Genomic DNA, 20,564 nt, shown 5'->3' with positions numbered 1-20,564 from the left:
AATGAAGTTACAATAGTATTTGTAAGGCTTCCTTTAGCTTGACTGACGTAATGGTCTAGCTTGCTAAATTCATGCATGCGCCACCATCTTTATTTAGAAAACATCTGGTGTTTTAAGTTATAGGTGACACATAGATCACTTGCTAGTATTTGTTTCCCCTCTCGAGGTTCGATCTTGCCATTTTTCTTTTTATCATTGCTTAATGAATATAAAAATATATACTGGATAATGCAAAAGGTGTTTTCTATGATATACTGCAGATTTAAGCACATCTTTGACTGGTTTTGAAGAGGCAACTTTTTCTGCCCAAGTTCAGGCAATTCACTTGAAGACTTTCCACAGCCTGTAGCAAGATTACTGTGGGAATGCAGAAATGATAAGTCAATTATTAAGCATTCTGGTTGACAGCACCTCAGGCTTCAAAGAGCAAATTATTTCAGCATTGCATATACTTAAGTATGGACAGCATTTGCTACAGACCTCTATTACTGAAAAAAGGCAGTACAGATAGATGTACTGTTTGAATTTGGTAACAGTTTAGTTGGAAATTGTGAACCACTTGCCCGCTGAGTCTACTTCATGACTGCTAGTTATGTTTTAATTGTGCCGGTTAAAAATCATGCTGAAAAAATTTACATTTGATAGGCAAAGTTAAGTTTGACTCCCATACTTGTCTCTCTGTAGGTTGCTAGAGGAAAGCATAAGGAAAGTAAGAAAAACAAGAGAATGAAAAGAGAAACTGCAGTTACGTTAAAAAAGAATTTTAAGGAAAAAAAAACGGAAACAGAGTTCTTTGTTTAATTTAGCGGCAAATATCAACCATAAATAAATATCATAGGCTAGCAGTAATTATGTGATAACTTTCACCGAAATCTTGAAAACTGTGTTAATATTAAATGCTTTTTTTTTTAAATAAGCTATTAGAAAACATAGTAATACAGGATGGGTTAGTGACAATCTCTCCCCTCCCCCAATAAAAAACTAAAGGCATAAACTGACTAATATTAACTTCATTCTCAAAGTTTTTTTTTTTTTAAGAAAAAAAAAAAAACACTACCATAAAGCTGCACTATACTATAGTTTGGTTACATTGATAATGCTGGATGTAGTTTTCTATACCTAGGCATCCAAATTATCTTTATCAGCTAATTCATTTCAGAAGCAAATTCTGTCTGCAAGCTTTAGAGTAAACTAAACAGTATATTACATAGATAGGATACCTCTAAATGATAAAAATCTTGAAGATGGGCTCTCGGACCATGTGATGTCAGTCCTGTAATAATATATTAAGATTTATGCCACCTGTGTTAAAAACATGGATAATTATTGGTAAATACTATCATGACTGAATTTTTACTATAATATAGTGCAGTTTTAGAAGCCTGGCATGGACAATACCGTAATTCTTTAAATTGAGAAATTAAAGATGTAATAATAAATACATGGCAACTTGAGTATTCTAGAAAAAGGGCAAAGATCAGAGCTCTGTTTAGCAGCAAAGAAAGGTAGTTTTATTCGTAAGTATAAGCACACCTGGTGAGTTAAATACAGGAGCTGAAGGGGCATTACATACAACTGTTTCAGCGAGCAATGTGTTATAGGGGTTGTTAGTGCCGTGGGGTCGAAGAAGAGGGTTTGTTAGTAGGTAATTGCCAGTCATTCCTAAAGCAAAGAAACAGAAAAAAATATATCAGTTCTCTTATTTTTGTGTTACAGTTGCAGTAAAGTACTTTTTGTATTCATCAAGGGTAGTGGACAAGTTGGCAACGGATAATGTGCTGAAATTTTCTGACTGTATTTGAACTACTAATTTGAAGGAGAAAGGGGAGAGGGAAGGTAAATTTCAGTAATTCACAGGTGCCTTCTAAGTCCCCCAAGTAAACACCTGCTGAGGATGACATTTACTAATTTATACAAAATCACTTTTAAACAAAAATGGCAATTAAATGCACAGAGATCAACATTATGTTTCAAGATGTTACTGCTTAATATTAAAAACCTAACCACTGAGGCCCAGAAGAGGGAATCTCAAACTTTCAGAATTTACAGGTGTGGGATTATCCCTCATGAAAACATCTGTGTTAATACCAACTTTGACACAAGCAGGAGGAAAAACAACTTCCACAAACAAGTAAAAAGTATGACACACTGCACAAAGCTTCTCTTAGTAAATGCAAGAGCACGCATGCCGAGGAGGGGGGAGAAAGAGACTGTGTGTATAATCAATTATTAGACCATTCACAAACTCCATACAGTAAGAATTTTCATTCTGTAATCTTATTTGCCAGGTTTCAAAAATGAATCACTGAATAATTCATTTCCCTTTTGATAGTCATCTTAACCGAATTAGGTAAAACATCAGAGCAATGGAATAAACACACATTTCACTCATTCTAATTGACAAATTACAAACCTTTCAATACTTATCAAACATATGTTTTGCATCACTAATGTAATTTGACTAAAAATATTTTAAAATTCAAGTTGGTTTTGATGCCATACATACTCCTTTCTTCATTTTAAACCAGAATCTCATCAGAACAATGTCAACAGTGGAAAATGTCTTTAATATTTGTGATAAAATATAACATGTTCTATTATATTACAAATCAGTGTATCAAAACAAATTACCTGGATAAATTACCTTTTTAAGGATATGTAAACATAAGATAACATGATTTTTTCGTACCAAATTCAAATTAACTAAGCTTGCACTCAGGATTTTGTGTGTCTATGTGCACTTGTGTCCTTATCCTGCTAAATTATTTTATTTGCCAGCTTATTTTAAGTAAGCATTATATTGCTCATATGAGTTTAAAGTTGTAAACACATTAAAAATAGTAATTCAAATAGAAAAAACTGCTTTGTAGATTCTCATGTCTTTAATTATTTGCTTATGAAGATTTACTATAAATGTTTTTGACACTTATTTTTTACTTTTGGGAGGAAGCATAAGATAAAATAATCTTACAAATAAGAATTTTCGCCACAAAACTGGCACTGTTTAATGTGAACAGGAGTTATTCTAACTATATTAAATGTTTTAAAAAGAAAACATTCACAAATGTCTCAGAAAAGAAAAATCTGTATTCACTAAAGGAAAACATTTTAATCTGTGGCAAAGTATGTTCTCAGTAATTACTTTTTCCTGCCTTGTTCTGTTACTGTGGAGTTTGAAATTCTACTTTTTGCATTACATTATTGAATAAGACGAATTTATATGTACTTTTATAAAGGATAAAAGTTGACTCAGCAGGATTAAGAGCCTGTGATATAAACCCATTCGAGAGGGGGAAAAATAAATCAGTATTTTCTCTAGAATTATTGTAAATTGGCAAAAGGTACAAAATTTGTATTGTAGGCTCCAATTTCCCTAGTAACTGACCTTGATTAAGTGTTGAGGTGCTATTGATGTCGCCTGAGATAAAAGAAGATTCAGACTGTTTCCTCACAGTGTCATTCCACATCCTTCTTATACGGCTCTATTAACATAAAATAGCAAACATAGGTTATGTTAGTTTCCCCAAGCTCACCTTCTGAAAGCCACATAAGGGCCTACCCTAAACAACCTGTGTAGGATTACCTGGTGGCCTTTAAAAAGGAATGTGTGTCGATTCTGGTCTAAAACTAAGGAAGTCTAGAACTAAAGAATATTTCATCTTCCACTCTTAAAAAGGTTTTTAAAAAGTGGAGGTGACTGATTAATTCAACAAATGTTCAGTGAGTGCCCACCATGAGAACTTAGGGTATCCAAATGATGATCATATACTTCTTAAAGAAGGAGAGCTCTCAAAAATGATCTTCACACCTGAAGAAACATCTTGAATAAATACTTAAGAAGAAATTAAGACCAAAATACTAAAAAAGTAAGTATTTGCTACCTAGATCATTATAATGAGGACACAATTAGTGCATCTGAACACAACACGTCTCAGTAGGCTTTCTATAAAGAAGGTTAATTAAAGATGCTGTCAAGTTCTTTGTTACCTGTGTGCCAGAGGAATACCGAGCACTAGTTCTGGTGGTTGATGCCTTCACTGAACTGTGGGGGCTCTCGGTTGGGAGGCCGCCGCAGCAATACGAGTGTCTGAAGCACTTGCCATATTCTTTTCGTACCTGCATTGAATAACCACAAGACCGAGAGATTAACAAAAACATACCTGCTTCTCTCACTCTCTCTCTATAATTAAATGAGCAGTGGAAATAACTGAGAAGAATAAGTTCCACTAACTCTTCTGTGGAGCAAATACATTGAATTTCTAAAATCAAGCTCGACGGAAACTGCTGAAATAGTAATCAGAAAAATCTCTCTGCCTACCAGGCTGGCTGGTAAAATCTTCAAAATGTGATGTAATATGTAGAAATGCTTTATGCCCTATTATTATACAAATGTTATTAATACACACATAATAATGTTTTAAAGCCTCATTCTATCTATATACTTAGCAACCCCAATTTTGTATTTCATGCTAAGAAAATGAGGACAAAAAATTAGTACTTTCCTTGCTTAATTACATTAACCGCTCATAATTCAGTCATTTGAGTTTTATACACTTCGTGTCCTTTTAGGTAGGTCAATACATAAACTTCTTTTACTGGATTGCATAGTTTTGCGGGTAACCTCTTTATAATGACAAGACTACTTTGGCACATGAATAAAGAAAAAAAGGACTTTGATACATATGCTATTAATTAGGATGGAATGTTTTCTTCATTTTCTGATGTGTCTAGCCTTCACATTTAGTGTAGAGCATCTAAGTTGCCTACTCACTTCATTAGCACACAAGGGAACTATTTATGCAATTTCCATTCACATTAATGAGTTACCCATGTAATTTCCCTTTTCCCCTGAAGCTTGGATATATGAATAGACAGGAAAGCTGTTAGGCCTAAAGAAAGTTTAAAGGAAACTTTAAAAAGTGAAGTCCAAACAACTGCTAAAGAATAGGGCCCCACCTAGAAAGGTGGTGCAGAATTGGGAGGCATGGGGAGGAGGGCTGGATTCTGTGCAGTTCTCTTGGCCTATGAATAAGTTCTGCTCTGGCTTAGAGCCAGACTGAAATTAGAACAGACAAGAAGGAGAAGTTGCAGAAGAAATTACTTTCTAGTAGATTGCCAAAAACACTCAAAAAGACCCCCCCCACACATACACACACAGTTCTGTGCTCAGTATCTGCCTGCATAGACCATGACTTTTGACACTTACTCCTTGAAAAATTACAGCATTAAAGGTACTAGATGACCTTTTAAATCCAAGTGCACTTGCATTTTCATCCTCTTAGCCTTATTTAACTACACCTATTAGAACAAGTAACAATGGGCTTGAACTTTCAAAGCATTTTCTTTGCTTAAATATGCTCACTCAAGCAGTAAGAAGCGTGATTTTATTTATTTATTTTATTTAGTTTTTTTTATTTGCGAGAGAGAGAATGAGAGACAGAGAGCATGAGAGGGAGGAGGGTCAGAGGGAGAAGCAGACTCCCCGCTGAGCAGGGAGCCCGATGTGGGACTCCATCCCAGGACTCCAGGATCATGACCTGAGCCGAAGGCAGCCGCTTAACCAACTGAGCCACCCAGGCGCCCCAAGAAGCGTGATTTTAACTAAATCATTTTATATCATATTCTTAGCCATTCATCCTGGCAGCACCCAACAGGACATATCCAAGACTAAGTAGAACATGTTCAAAAGGAAGTCCAGTACACTGTTTCAAAAATGTAATTGTTAATTAAAATTAGCACAGCAAAATCTCTTTGTTCAATTAATACACATACCACTACAAGGAAATAATTTATGCTTTACGTCAAACACATTTGGAAGAAATTATGATATGTGATCCTATGCATGTATACAAAATGCTCATTTGTGTAAGAAATAGTAAATACTAAAGTAATTACAAGGTTATACCTGTATAATGTTTAGAAAATTAAAGTTTAGTGTTATTAAATAACACGTGATACCTCACAAAAATTTTTTTGTACATTTAATGGCTATTAACTGCTCTGAAATGCTGTATGACCAAGACAATGGCAATCAAAATGGTATTTTATCCAAATACTACCCTCCAATGTTGGTTTTGCCTAATGCCTATATTGCTGTGAATGTATATTATCTGTCTGTATTGCACATTCCACTGTCATTATCTCAAAATTATAGCTTACTCAACAACTGATGGAAGTAACAACACTATCATCTTGTCAAGACTGAAAACATAATAGTTTTCACTTTCAAAATTCTATTTCTCTGTTCAATTTAGTGACCAACTAGTAATAACAAAATAAAAATACTCTTTTAGATATGCAGACAGAGAAAGGATGTGATACCTAGTTAAAAGGCGGCTAAGCTCTTCTCTTAGGTTTACATCTTCTTGCAAGTTTTTCATCTTTAACTTTAATCTTTGAATCATTTTTGCTGACTCCAGTTAACATAAAATCAGGACAAAATAATAAGATGTGAGATATTAAATTACTGGGTTTTAGATCTTCCACAACTGCTCAAAAGGTAACATTAATATTAATTTTTTGTATGTCTGGTGCTTTTAAAATCAAGGTCATTTATCCTTACGTTCAATTTTGTTTTGGACCACTGCATTCCCTTTGTCGAGCAAAAAAATGAGATTATTTAACCTTTTCTTTATCTTGTACACCTTTTGCACAAAGCACGTTTGTAGACCCCACTAGCAAAGAAGAAATCTTAACGTGAGTGTCTAGTTTCTAATATTCCCAAAGTGAGATCCAAAAAGATGACTGGTACTGAGTTATTTTATATGTGAAGCCCGAATTTCCAGACATGCATTATTACAGTTAATGTATGATTAAAAACGATTCTATTTAGTACTATGTCAGCTGTAAAACTGTAAAATCTTCTCTATTTCATCTCTGATTTTCAAACCAAAGAACAAGGAACTAGAGCCTCTAGGTGTCTTCACTTACTTTCTTTTGGAGAGCACAGTGAAAGATGAAAATGAACACTCCCTGGAAAGCATTAAAGATGGTGAAGAGATATGCCATCACAATAGTCTCCTCATTTATAAAAAGCAACCCAAATGACCAGGTTAGGCCAAGAAGACATAGAAGAGCAAAAGCGCCAAGCACCCAAGACCTGAAAAAATAAAGTGAATTTTATTAACAAGTTCAATGAGAGAACAACATATCTCACAATTAAATATTAACATTATCAGTAGTAGCAGTTGACTTTCTCTATGTTCACATTCAAATTCAACCAGCATTTTGGCTTTAACCTTTCACTGATTAAAGAAAGAACAATAGCATTTAGTACTGCAGCCTCCAGTGAAAACAGCAACAGCAGGTATGACCTTTTCTTACTCCAGCATTAACAAGGTATCAAAACTATATTAAAATACAAGGTGTAAAACATCCCCCATGACTTTATTGTCTTTTATGTGCATTTTAGTAAAAGAAATTAAGGAGTCCTTAATTAGTTTACTCCTATCTTTTTATTCCTGTGGTGTACTCATGACACTGAATAATGCGACACATACAGAAAGGTTAAATGGCAGATAATCGCTTAACACCTAAACTGCAGATTCTAATAAACTAATCTTAGGTGAACCTAAGGTATTTTAACTAAAGTATGAAGAAGCCTCGCTGAAATGGGACAAAAATATGAGAACTTCAAAATAAAATAATTTTGGAGAGATTTCATCATGAATAGCTTAAGGAGAAAAGAACTGTAGAAAATAGGACGGAATGGAAAGGATTTAAAGTCAGTGCATTCCATGTCTAACTAATGATCTTACTTGATAAATGGCTTATTATCTTCATAGCTAGAAAGCATTATAAGCAGAAAAGAGAAACAAAATTATTAGACAGAATTAAAATAGAAAGTAGTAAGAAAGCATTTATATATTTTATAAATTAGTCAAAATTAAGGAAGTCAAAATGCAGAGGCAAGCAATTAAAAAATAAAGGCATATTACAGTTTAAAAATACTATAGCAACTTAGATATTCCAAAATAATTATAAAAATTAAGGGCAATTCATGATATTGACGGATTTGTAAAAAATATAAATCATGCCATAAATTTGTTAATGTAGGGTTCTACCTTACCCAGGTAAGTCCGTATTATAGTAGCCATCACAAACACGGTAATTACTGGTGTAGATGAGAAGACAGAAAGAGGAAAAGGAAGAAAAGAGAGAGATGCTAAAGATTAGCTCTCTCTCTTACCATGCAACATGCAATGAAGCTGGCACTAACCTATCTAAAGCAGCTAAGTTTAAAAAAAAAAATTACCCTTATTATAGATCTGCCATTTTTTACATTAAAAATATTCTTCACAATCCCATTATAACCAACTTGAATAATACCTCCTCAAATTTTAAATTAACTCATTTCTAAAAGATAACTCTGAAAATGCTTCCATGAATGCCTTAATGAATCAACAACTATAAATTTTTTAATTAGATAGCATTTTCCATTGATAGGATATTGTAATTTTTATTCAATATTGAAATAAACATTTCTTTAATTATCATGAAAACAACAATCTCCAAGTTAACAATAGTAATAGAGCAAATTATCTTAGGAAAACAGGATTAGAAATAGAAAACTGCTCAGAATCCTTAAATCGAAAAAGTCATTTAACAAAACAGACTTAATATAATCATATCAGCCATGCAAACAGCAACATCATTTTGAACCGCATTTTAAACTCAAATGAAATTGCTACAGTGATACGGAATTTCCACAAAGCCACTAAAACAATTTCTTGGCTCTAGATCAAGACAGAAACTATTATCTGATTTTTGACCAATGTCTGTGACATGATTAACATTGAAACTCAACCTTGATCAGTAAAACTTCATTCTGAATAATTTCTACAGTTGATAGAAGGCATTCAGGTATTCTCTGTGGAGAGTATCTTAGTTTGTCAAGCACTAAAATTAAAATACTAAATACTTACTTAATGTTTTCCAACCTGCTAGAATCTGGTTTCAAAGTGTTTGAGTGCTTCACCATTTTGCATAAGGTGATCACCAGGAAGATAATATTGAGCTGTTGTAACAAATAAAGAATTAGACCACTATAACCACAGAGTAAAAAATGAGTAAGTTTTGCAAATATACTTAACAAGTTAATGCAGCTAAATACCAATGACATGAGTATATAGTAGACACTCACTGACTGAATTTTACATAGGCAATGATCAAGTTGAGTCTAAATAAAAATACTCCAGCTATGTATGATCGATTTTTTTAATAGATCATTTGACATGAAATTGCAACCTCATTAAATCAGCATCATGTGGTGATGATTAAATAAATTAGAAAACCTAAATTAGTTTCTTTAGCTAGAGGTACTCCAGGGCCTAAAAGCCATCTAATGGAAACACTAAAGTGAAATCTTTAGAAGGGGCATTTACATCACGTAGCTTACAAGAATTGCTGGATTTGGGACCCTAAGATTTAGCTGAGAGTCTAGCTTTTGATTTTGACTGATTAGAAGAGGATAATAACATTTGCACGATCTATTTGTAAGCTAATTGTGAGGATCAAATGAAATAAAATAAATGAAAAATAATGAAAAAATATATGAAAAATATTTATTAGTTCTAGAAAGACAAACTTTTAAAATATGTATATATTTGTTATATACCATTTGTTAAATGGTTAAAAGCCATCATCAGGGGCGCCTGGGTGGCTCAGTCAGCTAAGTGGCTGCCTTGCGCTCAGGTCATGATCCCAGGGTCCTGGGATAGAGCCCCGCATCAGGCTCCTTGCTCAGTGGAGAGCCTGCTTCTCCCTCTCCCTCTCCCTCTGCCTGCCTGCCGCTCCCCCTGCTTGTGCTCTCTCTCTGTCAAATAAATAAATAAAATCTTTAAAAAAAAATAAAAGCCATCATCAGTCCTTTTGTCCTCTCTATTGTATGGGTGTGGGTAAATTCTGAAGAAAGGTTGCTCTGAGTCCCTCTAAACACTGAGCTGTGCAAAGAATCGAGGTGCAAACAAAAGCAAAAAAAGGGAAGATGGAACCTCACATGGAGGGCAGGCTTGGGAGGCCAACATGAGTGAACTCAGAAGAAAAGACATGTTTTGACTGAAGAGAGATAATGTTTGCAATTTTGCTTCTGCTTCTACAGAAACCTGGCAGAATGCTGGACAGAGGATAGGCAGTTCCATTTTTATGCTCTAAAAACAGAACTAAGCTTGATCACTCCTGGATTTCTTTGACATTTTATTTACTTCAGATTATTACTTTTAAAAAGACAAAACAAAGTTATATTTTGTGAGCTTTACTTGGCTTAGAGAGTGCAAGCCCAAATGCTGTATTCAGAAAAGGGCAAATAGGGATAAAAGCAATTCCTTGATGGTAAGCACTCAGCATAATTTTGTCATAATAAGATGATCATTTTTACTGAGTCACAATACCATCTGATAAAATGATAATGCTATTTTACTCATTCATCACTACTTCTGATTTTATAATTAGGAAAAATTATATAGGGCAATAAATAAAATTTCCAAGTCCTTCCTAATGATGAGTTTAGGAACAGAGTGAAGGCTTTAATCTAAGCTGTTTATCACTCATTTTGTCTACTGTGCCTTATTATTTCTCTTAGATGTAGAATTTCCTCTTAAGGGATAAAATGAGGTTAATGGGTATAATTTGCAAATGTTGGCAGATAGCATTCTATCGTTTCATGTTAATTACTTAACATTAACAAAAGAAGGACAAAAGAAGCTCTCTGTTTAAAAAACCAACTTAAAAATTAACTTATTAAAATACTTGTCTAGAGAAAATGCAAATAGATTTTCTAGCGTTATATTCTAATGATTATTCCAGTTGGTCACGATATAAATAAATGTTTACATTTTCAGAGACATTACAGTATAATGCCATTTATTCAACAAATACTTATTGACCTTACTGCTCCACACAAGAATGTGCCTATTGTATTGCGAGTAAGATACAATTTCTACCTTTGAGAAGTTAGGGAGATCCTTCTGATAGTACAGTAAATATCTGATTTAGTTTCTACAGAATGATGGTACAGTATATCTCTAATTTTTTTAAAGGCAAAATCAATATGTTTTTACTTTTTATTTTATGCAACAGTAGGTCTTAACTAGTAAAATTAGAGAATGGTTACAAATAAGAACTCCAAATATCCTAAAAACAAACAAAACAAAACCCAAATAAACACACAAACTGATACAACTCTTAGGAAAGAAAAGCTGCTTTGTAGATTCAGAGTTAAAATCCTTTAAATCTCTAGACCCTTCTTTTTGAATGTCCTAATATAACCATTTATTTCTTTCATTCCATAATTCTGGACCTAGGGTTGTTTCCTCCCCCTTCCTTTACTTACAGTATTTCCTAAAGCATATAGGGCGGCCACAATTTGGTGTTCATCACTTTCTAAGCATATTAATTATCCCTTCAGGAATAAAATAATAGTAGTAGTAGTACACTCCAGGAAGGAAAAAAGTTATCCACTATAATGTATAAATTACAAGAAAATAAAGAATGTGAATGTGAAAAAATGTGGATGTATAAAGTATCACATTATGAAAAGAAAATGAGCAGAAAGGATGAACACATACCAACATACTTTTTCAATGAAGAGGACCAGGTTAAAATCTGTTATTTCAGAACTAACACATTTTCTAATAAAACTGAAATGAAAATGAAATCTACCCATTGAAGAATAGAATTACATCTTAAATATGAAACAAAGCCATTTCTTTTTTTTTAGTCTGAGGATTAACCAAGTTGAATGTGACACAGAAAACTTATCTTATTTAATCCTTAAAAAACAGACTGGTAGATACATCTCCCCTTCCTCTCTCCTCACTCTACTGAGGTTTTTTAACATTATAAATGCATTTAGTGCTTCTTTCTAGTTACAAATATAGTATATTCACAATACAAACAAGTTCAGAAAATTATGAGAAAAACAGCAACAACCTATAATCCTATGTCTAGAGGTAAAAGGGAGCACTTAGGGAGTCAATTTACATTCTAAGATGTTAAGTACCTTGCCAAAGATTACTTAGCTACTATAATGTCAGTGCTGAGAGTCAATATACTGTGTGCTGGGTCCATAGCCCAGCATCTTCACAAATAAAATTAACCAGTTTATTCTGGGCAAGAAAATTAAGAGTCTCTAGCAAAGCAAAGACATACTAGTTTTTTATTTAAAAAAAAAAAAGATTCTACTTCTATAAAGAGTAATCCATTTTAGAAATCACTCAGAGATGATGAATGAGTTGAAGATAAATAATAAATTAATTAATATATAAAATACAGCCTCAAGGAAATCCTGAACATAAGAGATGTGCTCTTCAAATGACTTCTACCTGATCGACTTGCTAGAATAACTAATTCTCTATTTCTTTGGAAAACACTACCATCCCATAATCAGCAAATGGCTAAAATGTCCACACACTCCTACTCCCACTAGACAAACAGTATGTTTAACAGTTAGTTCTCTTTTCTCAAACCTGTGTGTGTTCCACTCATATAACTAAACATCACACAAACTCAAATTGAGTCCAGAAAAGGGCTGTCATTTCTAACATACGTAGAATTGAATGTTTCAAAAAGATGTTTTAAAAGTGAATCTCTTTAAAAATAATTAAAACTACTAGAAAAATAATCATAAAACCACAGAAAGATTCTTGCACTCAGATTGTTTCACAAATGTCTGTGATTTCTCCAATTTCAAAAAACTAAATGGAAGAATTATAACCAGTGCACTAATACTTACGTTGCCAAGAAATTTATAGTTAAATCCAACACTAATTTAGACTTTGAAATATGACTTGAAAATATACAAATAATGAAGCAATGGTATCTTCAACAGGACAAAATACCATCATCTCAAGACAAAGTTGTTATGAAAAAAGGCACACAAGACATACTGTGAACCATAATATAAAATGGCAAAAAAAGAAAATGCTAAACATAAGGTACTTTTCTTTTCCCCAAATCCACATTAAAAATTTCACTGATAATGTGTTTATTAGTCTTATTAAAGAAGTGAAAAAGATACTTATATCACTTAGGTATTAAACATTTTTATATATTATCACCAATATGTATGACAGTGAAATGCTTTCCGGAATTAAACAGAACAAATCCTGAAGTGTAAAAAAATTTTTAATATGAAGTTTTAGAGTTCTTTCTTTCTCTCCACTGCTAAAAAAATGTAAATATATTTATTTTCATAGAAAAAATATTGTAATGGTTGTGATCTTTTTCAGGAAGTGATACACTCTTCATAAAAGAGTCATGATTTTGTAGAGTAAAATATTTTTTCCCCTCTCTTCTTTGTTGTTCTCTTAAAATGTAACTAAGGGAATCAGAACAAGAAACTGAAGGGCAAGTAGAAATATCTCTGATTAAATCTATCATCCAAAATAGTCACTTACAGGCAAAAAAAAAAGTTAGTTTCAAATGAAGTACTGACTGCAAATCTGAGTTCTCCCTTCTTCGCATTTTCCCCATGACATAAATGGCTCTTTCCAGCCATAAACTTTGGCCTTCTTTTTTTTTTCCCTTTCTAACCACAGGAAGTGATTTCTTTCTCCTCCCTTTTACTTCTTCCCAATTTATTTTCCTGCCTTTGGTATGCATTTTAAAAATAAAAGAAATCCCAACCGTCAAAGAAATTTCTCCTATTTCTTCCAGGAAAGCAGGCAAAAAGCCAGGGAGAGAAGAATGTTTCTACCGTTCAAGTGCTGCTTTTCTCCCCTCAAATTCCAATGCAGCAATTTCTTGTCCACTTTTTTTTTTTTCTTCCCAACATAAATACTACTAAGCTTAAACATAGTACATATTTTGAGATAGGTTGAAAGGTGCTATGCATCAGTGAGAAAGAAAAAAGATGGAGTTACAACTGTGCATCCAAAGACTTATCTAAAGCTGGAAAGTGCATGTCATTACTCAGTCATTCACAGAGAAGTCACTAGTCTTAGGACTGTGCTAAATATTGAATGCCAACCCACCAGCCTAAATGCCCACACTGATGATTAATTTTAGAGATGAGGCAACTCATCCGGGGATTAATCAGATTTTATCTCTGCTCTGTGTGTGTATGTGTGTGTGTGTGTATACATAGGTAAATAGGTAGACGGGCATCTCTCTCTTTTTTTTTTAAGATTTTATTTATTTATTTGAGAGAGAAAGAATGAAAGGCAGAGAGCGTGAGAGGGAAGAGGATCAGAGGGAGAAGCGGACTCCCCGCTGAGCAGGGAGCCCGATGCGGGACTCGATCCCGGGACTCCAGGATCATGACCTGAGCCAAAGGCAGTCGCTTAACCAACTGAGCCACCCAGGCACCCGACGGGCATCTCTTAATAGAATTCTATGTGAAAGATAGCAAATTCAGAAGAAACAGATTTTCCTATTCAGCTATATAGAGTTAACTGCCAAATGGGGCATTCCTTCTCTTCTAAGGACAAATAATACTCTTTTATACCTATCTCAAAATAATAATTTCATGAGTCCTTGTATAAATAATCTGCCAGTATAATTTGCTGATAGAATTTGCTACTTGATGATATGGCAGAGCTAACTGTCACCCACACTGGTGACACGAAAATACAAAGAAGTTACAACAAAGCAGAGGGTACCAGCTATTACAGGAGCACACAGTTTGCTTTAGAGTCATCAACCTGCTCAATTGAATCACATCCGTCTGAGCTTAGCAGCTTAAAATTCACTCCACAGCTTGCAGTGCTGACATGGATATGGTAAGACAGAAGAACAGAAACACCACTCTGAAGTAACCTAACTGAACTGCACATGTTCTGACCCTTTTTGTCCTCCCTGGAGCTTTTGCTACCTGACAAATGCAACTCTAAAACTGCACTTGTATCTCCAGATCTTTGCTGTTAGCCGAGCAGAAGCCGATTTCTCCCTGGGACTAGCAGCCAGAGAGGTGTTCTCTGAAGAAGACTTCCAAATGAGTGTGTGAGCTGAACTCTTACTGAACTGAATTAATTATTAACGATGCAGATGGAGCTGTCCAAATGATAAGAACAGCTCCTGACGTGTCATGATCCAAGCTTTCATTAAACCATTTCAGGCATACTAATGGTTTCCCACTGCTCATTACTTACAAGCACTTTTCTCATAGATATAATAACTCTAGTGCCCGTAGGCAAGACAGTCTATAAAAATACCGAAGCAGGAAGTTTTATCTTCCATAGCATGTTATTTTTCTTCATAGAACATTATTAAAAACGTACACTTACTTAATACTATTAAGTTAAACGGCTTCCATTCAGAAAAGTTGGAAATGCAAAACTACACTTTCCAGGAATGGTAATGAGTACTTTTTGTTGTAAGAGTACTCCTTAAAAGGGAGTACTATATTATATAGTATATATAATATATATACACATAAATAACTTTCATATAAATAAATATAAATATATTTATAAACTAATTATATTATATATTAATATATTTTTAAAATAATAAAATATTTATATAAACAAATTAATATATAAATATAACTTATATTACTAAGATTTGTGTTTGAATTGACTTTTAGATATCCTTTCTCATCGGAAGGATGTATGTGGTATAAATACATTAACATTCAACAAATATGCTGAACAATCATATTAGATCTCAATGTAGGTTATGCACAATGTTTCACACCTCTATACCACTCTCTGACTCTCTGTGTTGGGAGAATTAGAGGGCAAAGCAGTTGCAGGAGAATTACTCCTAGGATCTGTACTGTCAAAACAGCTACCGGCTGGTTTTTTTGTGTTTTGTTTTTTTTTTTAAGATATTATTTATTTATTTGACAGAGAGAGACACAGAGAGAGAAGGAACACAAGCAGGGGGCGTGGGAGAGGGAGAAGCAGGCTTCCCGCTGAGCAGGGAGCCTGATGCGGGGCTTGATCCCAGGACCCTGGGACCATGACCTGAGTCGAAGGCAGACGCTTAAAGACTGAGCCACCCAGGCGCCCCAACCTGCTGGGTTTCTTTGTTGTTTTTTAAGTTGGGAACACTATTCCCCAAAGCCCTTCACATTTCAACCTAAATGATTTGGTACAGGATAACAATGATGACAAGACTAATAAATAATGGTAGGCCCACACTGTAAATGGGCAATATAATAAAATGTCCTTCACCTCTTTTCTTACTAGAAGCTGAATATATGTGAACATTAAAGTCTTTCGGCCAAGTGAAAAAAATTTTAATACTCTAAAGTCAGTATTTATTTTTAGATGGAAATAAAACTAGTACAAAAGAAGTTAACATGATACTTCTATAGACTAGGTATCTCTAAAATGGTCTTTACAATTTTCAAAGCTACCAATACGTTTAGCCAAGGGCTCGGGGAAAAAAAGAGAAGCCTGTGTCTTTAAGGATCATGCCACTTCAAATCAGCTGCTTACCATTTAATTTGAGAATGGCTTAGGCTATGTTAAATTAAATAAACCAAGAACAAAAACTAGCGCAACCATTTGGATTGAGTAATTCTGATGAGAAATTAGCTTTTCTAGGAACACTTGAGAATGTTTTACTGGCTTGATTCATACAAGCATTCACCTCAAATTTTCATTTTGCTTTGTGTAAGTGTATAATTCATTTTAAGGACAAAAGTACATGCATTTGAAATGGTTTTAAATTTCCTTGAACTACTAACATATTTTCCTCAATTTTATGAAACACTAGTTAACTATAGAAATATCCTAATAAGCTCATGTGTATCACTTCTTTTAAAGAAAAAAATCCTTAAAATAGGTATTTAAAAGATATATGCAATATTTAAACTTGCTTATGTTTCCTTTTCAATCTTATAAATGGTCAATAGCATCTATCTGTTAACAATAGATGCTAAAACTCAGTGAAAATTTTAAATCCCGAAATCCAAATATTTTAGCTACATCCTTCTATTTCAACTATATTTCAAATATTTGCCTAATGGTAATGTAAGCAGTTAAAAAAAAAAACAACTTATGTCACTATATTTAACTTGCATCAAATTTATTTTAAAAAAACTTCTTGAAGACCAGTATTTTTACTTGGCATTTTAAAGTCTTAGAAAAGTAATTTTATTTCTAATGAGTTTAAAATTGATTTAATGCTTATTAATCTAAGCTTAAAAAAATTTTTTCCCCTAAAAAGAATTTAGGGTGTGGGCATTTATTTAAAAGTACTAAATTACTACGTGGAAATTAATATTATAAATATTAAGGTAATGTTATTTCAATTCCACAAAACAGTCATTTAATTTACAAATGCCACATAGCTTGGTACAGGGCTAATAGTACAGATTTTGAAGACATACTTCCTGAACTACAACTCTTGGCAAAAAACTCCACTACCCAAACACAAAATACACTATACATTTCAGTTATTCCTAATTATTAAACTAAGCCCAAATCATGCAATATATTTTTTTAGATTATGACATGACATTGTAGCAAAGTAAATTAGATAAGAAAAAGTACTTTTTAGAGGAAAGAGGATTTTCGAAATAGTACTAATTAGCAAGTACATAAACTCTCAATAATGGTATAACATTTAAGGTATACTACGTAGTTTTATCCTGTAGGCTAGACACATTTATAAATCCTTGGATGCGTGAATTAAAAATAAAACCAATTATCTTTGTTTCAGTCGCACCGCAGAAGCAGCAAGCTAAAAACGAAGGGAAAGCAGCACCTGCTTACCAGAATAATGAAGGTAACTGGTCCAATGAAACTCCATATAAAATAGTTATCAACATGCAGCCAGCAACTATGACGAAAAGAAGAGCATGCATTAAAGTTTTAGTGGATCCTCAACATTACAAAAAATATAGAATTTAAAAAATCTAACAAAACTATCTTTACATTTGCCTTTGAAATTCCATTTACCAGGGGTAAGAACAATTTTAATGATTCTGAGTGGGCTGTGATGTAAAGAGCAGTAATTTCTTTACTTCCGCCTACTGTTTTTCATTACAGGTTTTACATTTGGTAAAGGCATACATTATTATGCTCGTATGGGATAAACAACCCCACCACACCCAACCCCTAAATCTTAAGACCTCTGATTTTACTAAGAAAAACCTGAAACTCAATATTCCAAATTGTCTCATCATTTTAAAGTTCTTATCTTCAAAATTTGCCTTTCAGATCTGTATCTGAGCTACAGTGTTTAACCCTATGGAACATAACAGACAAACAAAATGTTCAGCTGTTATGCTTGCTTCAAAACAGTACAGCATAAATACAATACCTCAACTGGGAATGGATGAATACGAGATAAAAAAAAAAATCAAAGCATTGCACTCATAGTATTAGAGTAAATGATGCATAAACTTATTAAGACAGATTTTACTTAGTGGTTCATTTTTCATATAACACTGACTCCCCACTGAATTTCTTTTATTTGTCTTTCATCATCTGTTTAGTCAAAAAGCTTTCTTTAGTCCAAGGAATCTTTATATAACTAATTTTATCAAAGGCAAATATAAACAGAATTTGTAGGCAAATTCATGCTCCTAGCAAATAAAATCCTCAGAAATATGGCTATGTCTACCTTCTGTCATTTTCCATAAATATCTGTATTTTTTATAAATGAAAGACAGTGCCTTATTTTAATCCTTTCAAACTGCCTGATAAAATATTATCAAAGTAGAACATATGGGATGGAATGTGCTACTGTCACAATTTAGAATGAGAGTTAGCTAGAGGGTCGGATGCACAAAGAGAGCTAATGAAGCATTAGGTTAAAACTGAGTGGTTAAACCTGTCAGATGCTTTACGTTCATAAGAATTTTTACTTAATATCTTTCTAAGGCCAAAAAGTTATTTACTTTTTCAATTTGTTTCAGGTCAATCTTTTGTGTTAAAAAGAAAGTCCATAATTTAGAGTCTGCCTCGCCAGAGTACAAATCCCCTGAACCTAGAAAATTACAAAAGACTTGATTGTAATTTGTGCACGGCATGCCCATTCTCTTACCAATAAAGCTTTCAGATGCTATTTTAGTCTGTCAGGGACCCTCACTGACAGCTAACAGGCTTTAAAAAATTATTCACTTGAAAAACACTCAGGTCGCTTGCAATTACTTACGCTTTTTCTGTTCCATAGCTCTTATAGTCAACAGCAGCTGAAACTCCAACCACGGTGGCAGGAAACAAGTAACCAGCAACATAATAATATTTCTTCCTTGAATATTCACTTTCAAACACTTCAACCAACATCAGGTAGAGCTGTACGCCTTCTAGGCACATCCAAGCAAAAGCGGCCAAAAAGAAAAAGTGTAAAAGTCCTGCAAATATTGGACAAGCAATCTAGAAAGGAAAAGAACAAGAAGCACAAAAGAGAACACATGAATACAAGCAGACCACCCCAAAATGAGACAGTGTTCACTGACAGTGCTTATGATTGTCTTTAAAATACATTATTTAAACTGTTCCTTAAAAAAAATTTTTTTAACAAATGGAAATGAGTTCTAAACATTGACAAATTTGAAGAGTTTAATGCTTATAGAGTATAATGGCAGGTGTGCTAGAAATTTCTTCACCGTAAGACACAACTACTTTTAGTGAAATTAAGTGTAAATAAAAAAACATATATTAATTTCTCATCTAGAATTATCCACTATTAAATCTGAACATTCTACTTACACATTATTTGCTCCATATGTCTTTAGAACAACTGTTTCCAAATATATTATTTTTATTTTTTCAGTAACAGAATTTAAAAATTCACTTTAATGACAAATACCCTGGATCTAATTCCTAGCATTCTTTTCCTGTCATATGCAGAGCATTCTTAAATTCATCCCAGTGCAGATGAATACAGGGTAAGGCACTAACTACTTATTAAGTACTATTTCTGATACTGAGACCTCATGATGACGAAAAAATTGCTCAGAAGATGAAGAAATGATCACTGGTCAGAATGACTATGTAAGCAAAATGAAAACTGTAAAAATAGGATCTTTTCAGTGTCTCTGGCACTCTTCTATTCAAATTACATGTCTTAATAACAACCCAGAAAAATGCAAATGCACCTTTGTACAAGAAATGAGTTAACTCATAATAATAATAATACCTAACGATTGTGCTGTCTTTTAATTTATTACAAATTATCCTCCAATATCGCCATTGTCAACTTTATTAAGTTATAAGGTCAAATATCAATATGGGCATCATGTGTGGAGTCACACCTGTTATAATAATTTTCAGAGATCCAAGGACAGTAAGCTGAAGGGGTGCTTACCATGTATTTCGTCTTGTCAATGCCTATTAGGAAAATAAATTCCGCAATGAAAAGGTTGATACAAAGGTTCTTGTGAATAGTATTGCGATCACTTTGCAGACCACGGAAAAAGCAGAAGGTGAAGATGCATATAGCCAGGCAAACAAGGGAAATGACAATTCCCACCCAGGTGATGACTGTAAGGAGTAATTCGTGAACTCCATCTTTGTACTGAAAATAAAAATAGTATGAGGAACATTAGTATTCTTGCATTGCATCAACTAAAGGTAAGATAGCTTTCACATGTGGTAGCTCATCTTTTAATACCAAACTCTATGAATATTCTTAAGTGTTCAAACAGGGCTGAAAACTAAAAAAAA

General features: G+C 33.5%; 1 protein-coding gene across 6 annotated transcripts in view; it reads right to left on the bottom strand.

Moving 5' to 3' along the window:
• ADGRL2 (adhesion G protein-coupled receptor L2) overlaps positions 1 to 20,564 on the bottom strand; it is a 162,726-nt gene that overhangs the window by 3,855 nt on the left and 138,307 nt on the right. For 2 of the 6 annotated variants that reach the window (XM_021690197.1, XM_021690196.2), the window contains exons 13-20: positions 20,206 to 20,415; positions 19,051 to 19,271; positions 17,664 to 17,730; positions 8,925 to 9,016; positions 6,931 to 7,099; positions 3,988 to 4,116; positions 3,386 to 3,482; positions 1,221 to 1,273 (exon numbers count right to left, since the gene is read on the bottom strand). In XM_021690197.1, coding sequence (XP_021545872.1) covers positions 1,221 to 1,273; positions 3,386 to 3,482; positions 3,988 to 4,116; positions 6,931 to 7,099; positions 8,925 to 9,016; positions 17,664 to 17,730; positions 19,051 to 19,271; positions 20,206 to 20,415 — 1,038 coding nt within the window. Of the gene's footprint in view, positions 1 to 670; positions 689 to 1,220; positions 1,303 to 1,533; positions 1,663 to 3,385; positions 3,483 to 3,987; positions 4,117 to 6,930; positions 7,100 to 7,757; positions 7,785 to 8,924; positions 9,017 to 17,663; positions 17,731 to 19,050; positions 19,272 to 20,205; positions 20,416 to 20,564 lie in introns of those variants that run through there. The other 4 variants (XM_044914552.1, XM_021690193.1, XM_044914551.1 and 1 more) reach the window with 4 other exon arrangements.

Source organism: Neomonachus schauinslandi, chromosome 4 (assembly GCF_002201575.2).
Source record: "Neomonachus schauinslandi chromosome 4, ASM220157v2, whole genome shotgun sequence".
NCBI lineage: Eukaryota > Metazoa > Chordata > Mammalia > Carnivora > Phocidae > Neomonachus > Neomonachus schauinslandi.
Note: the sequence above shows the minus strand (reverse complement) of the source record. Positions and strands in the feature narration are given on the sequence as shown.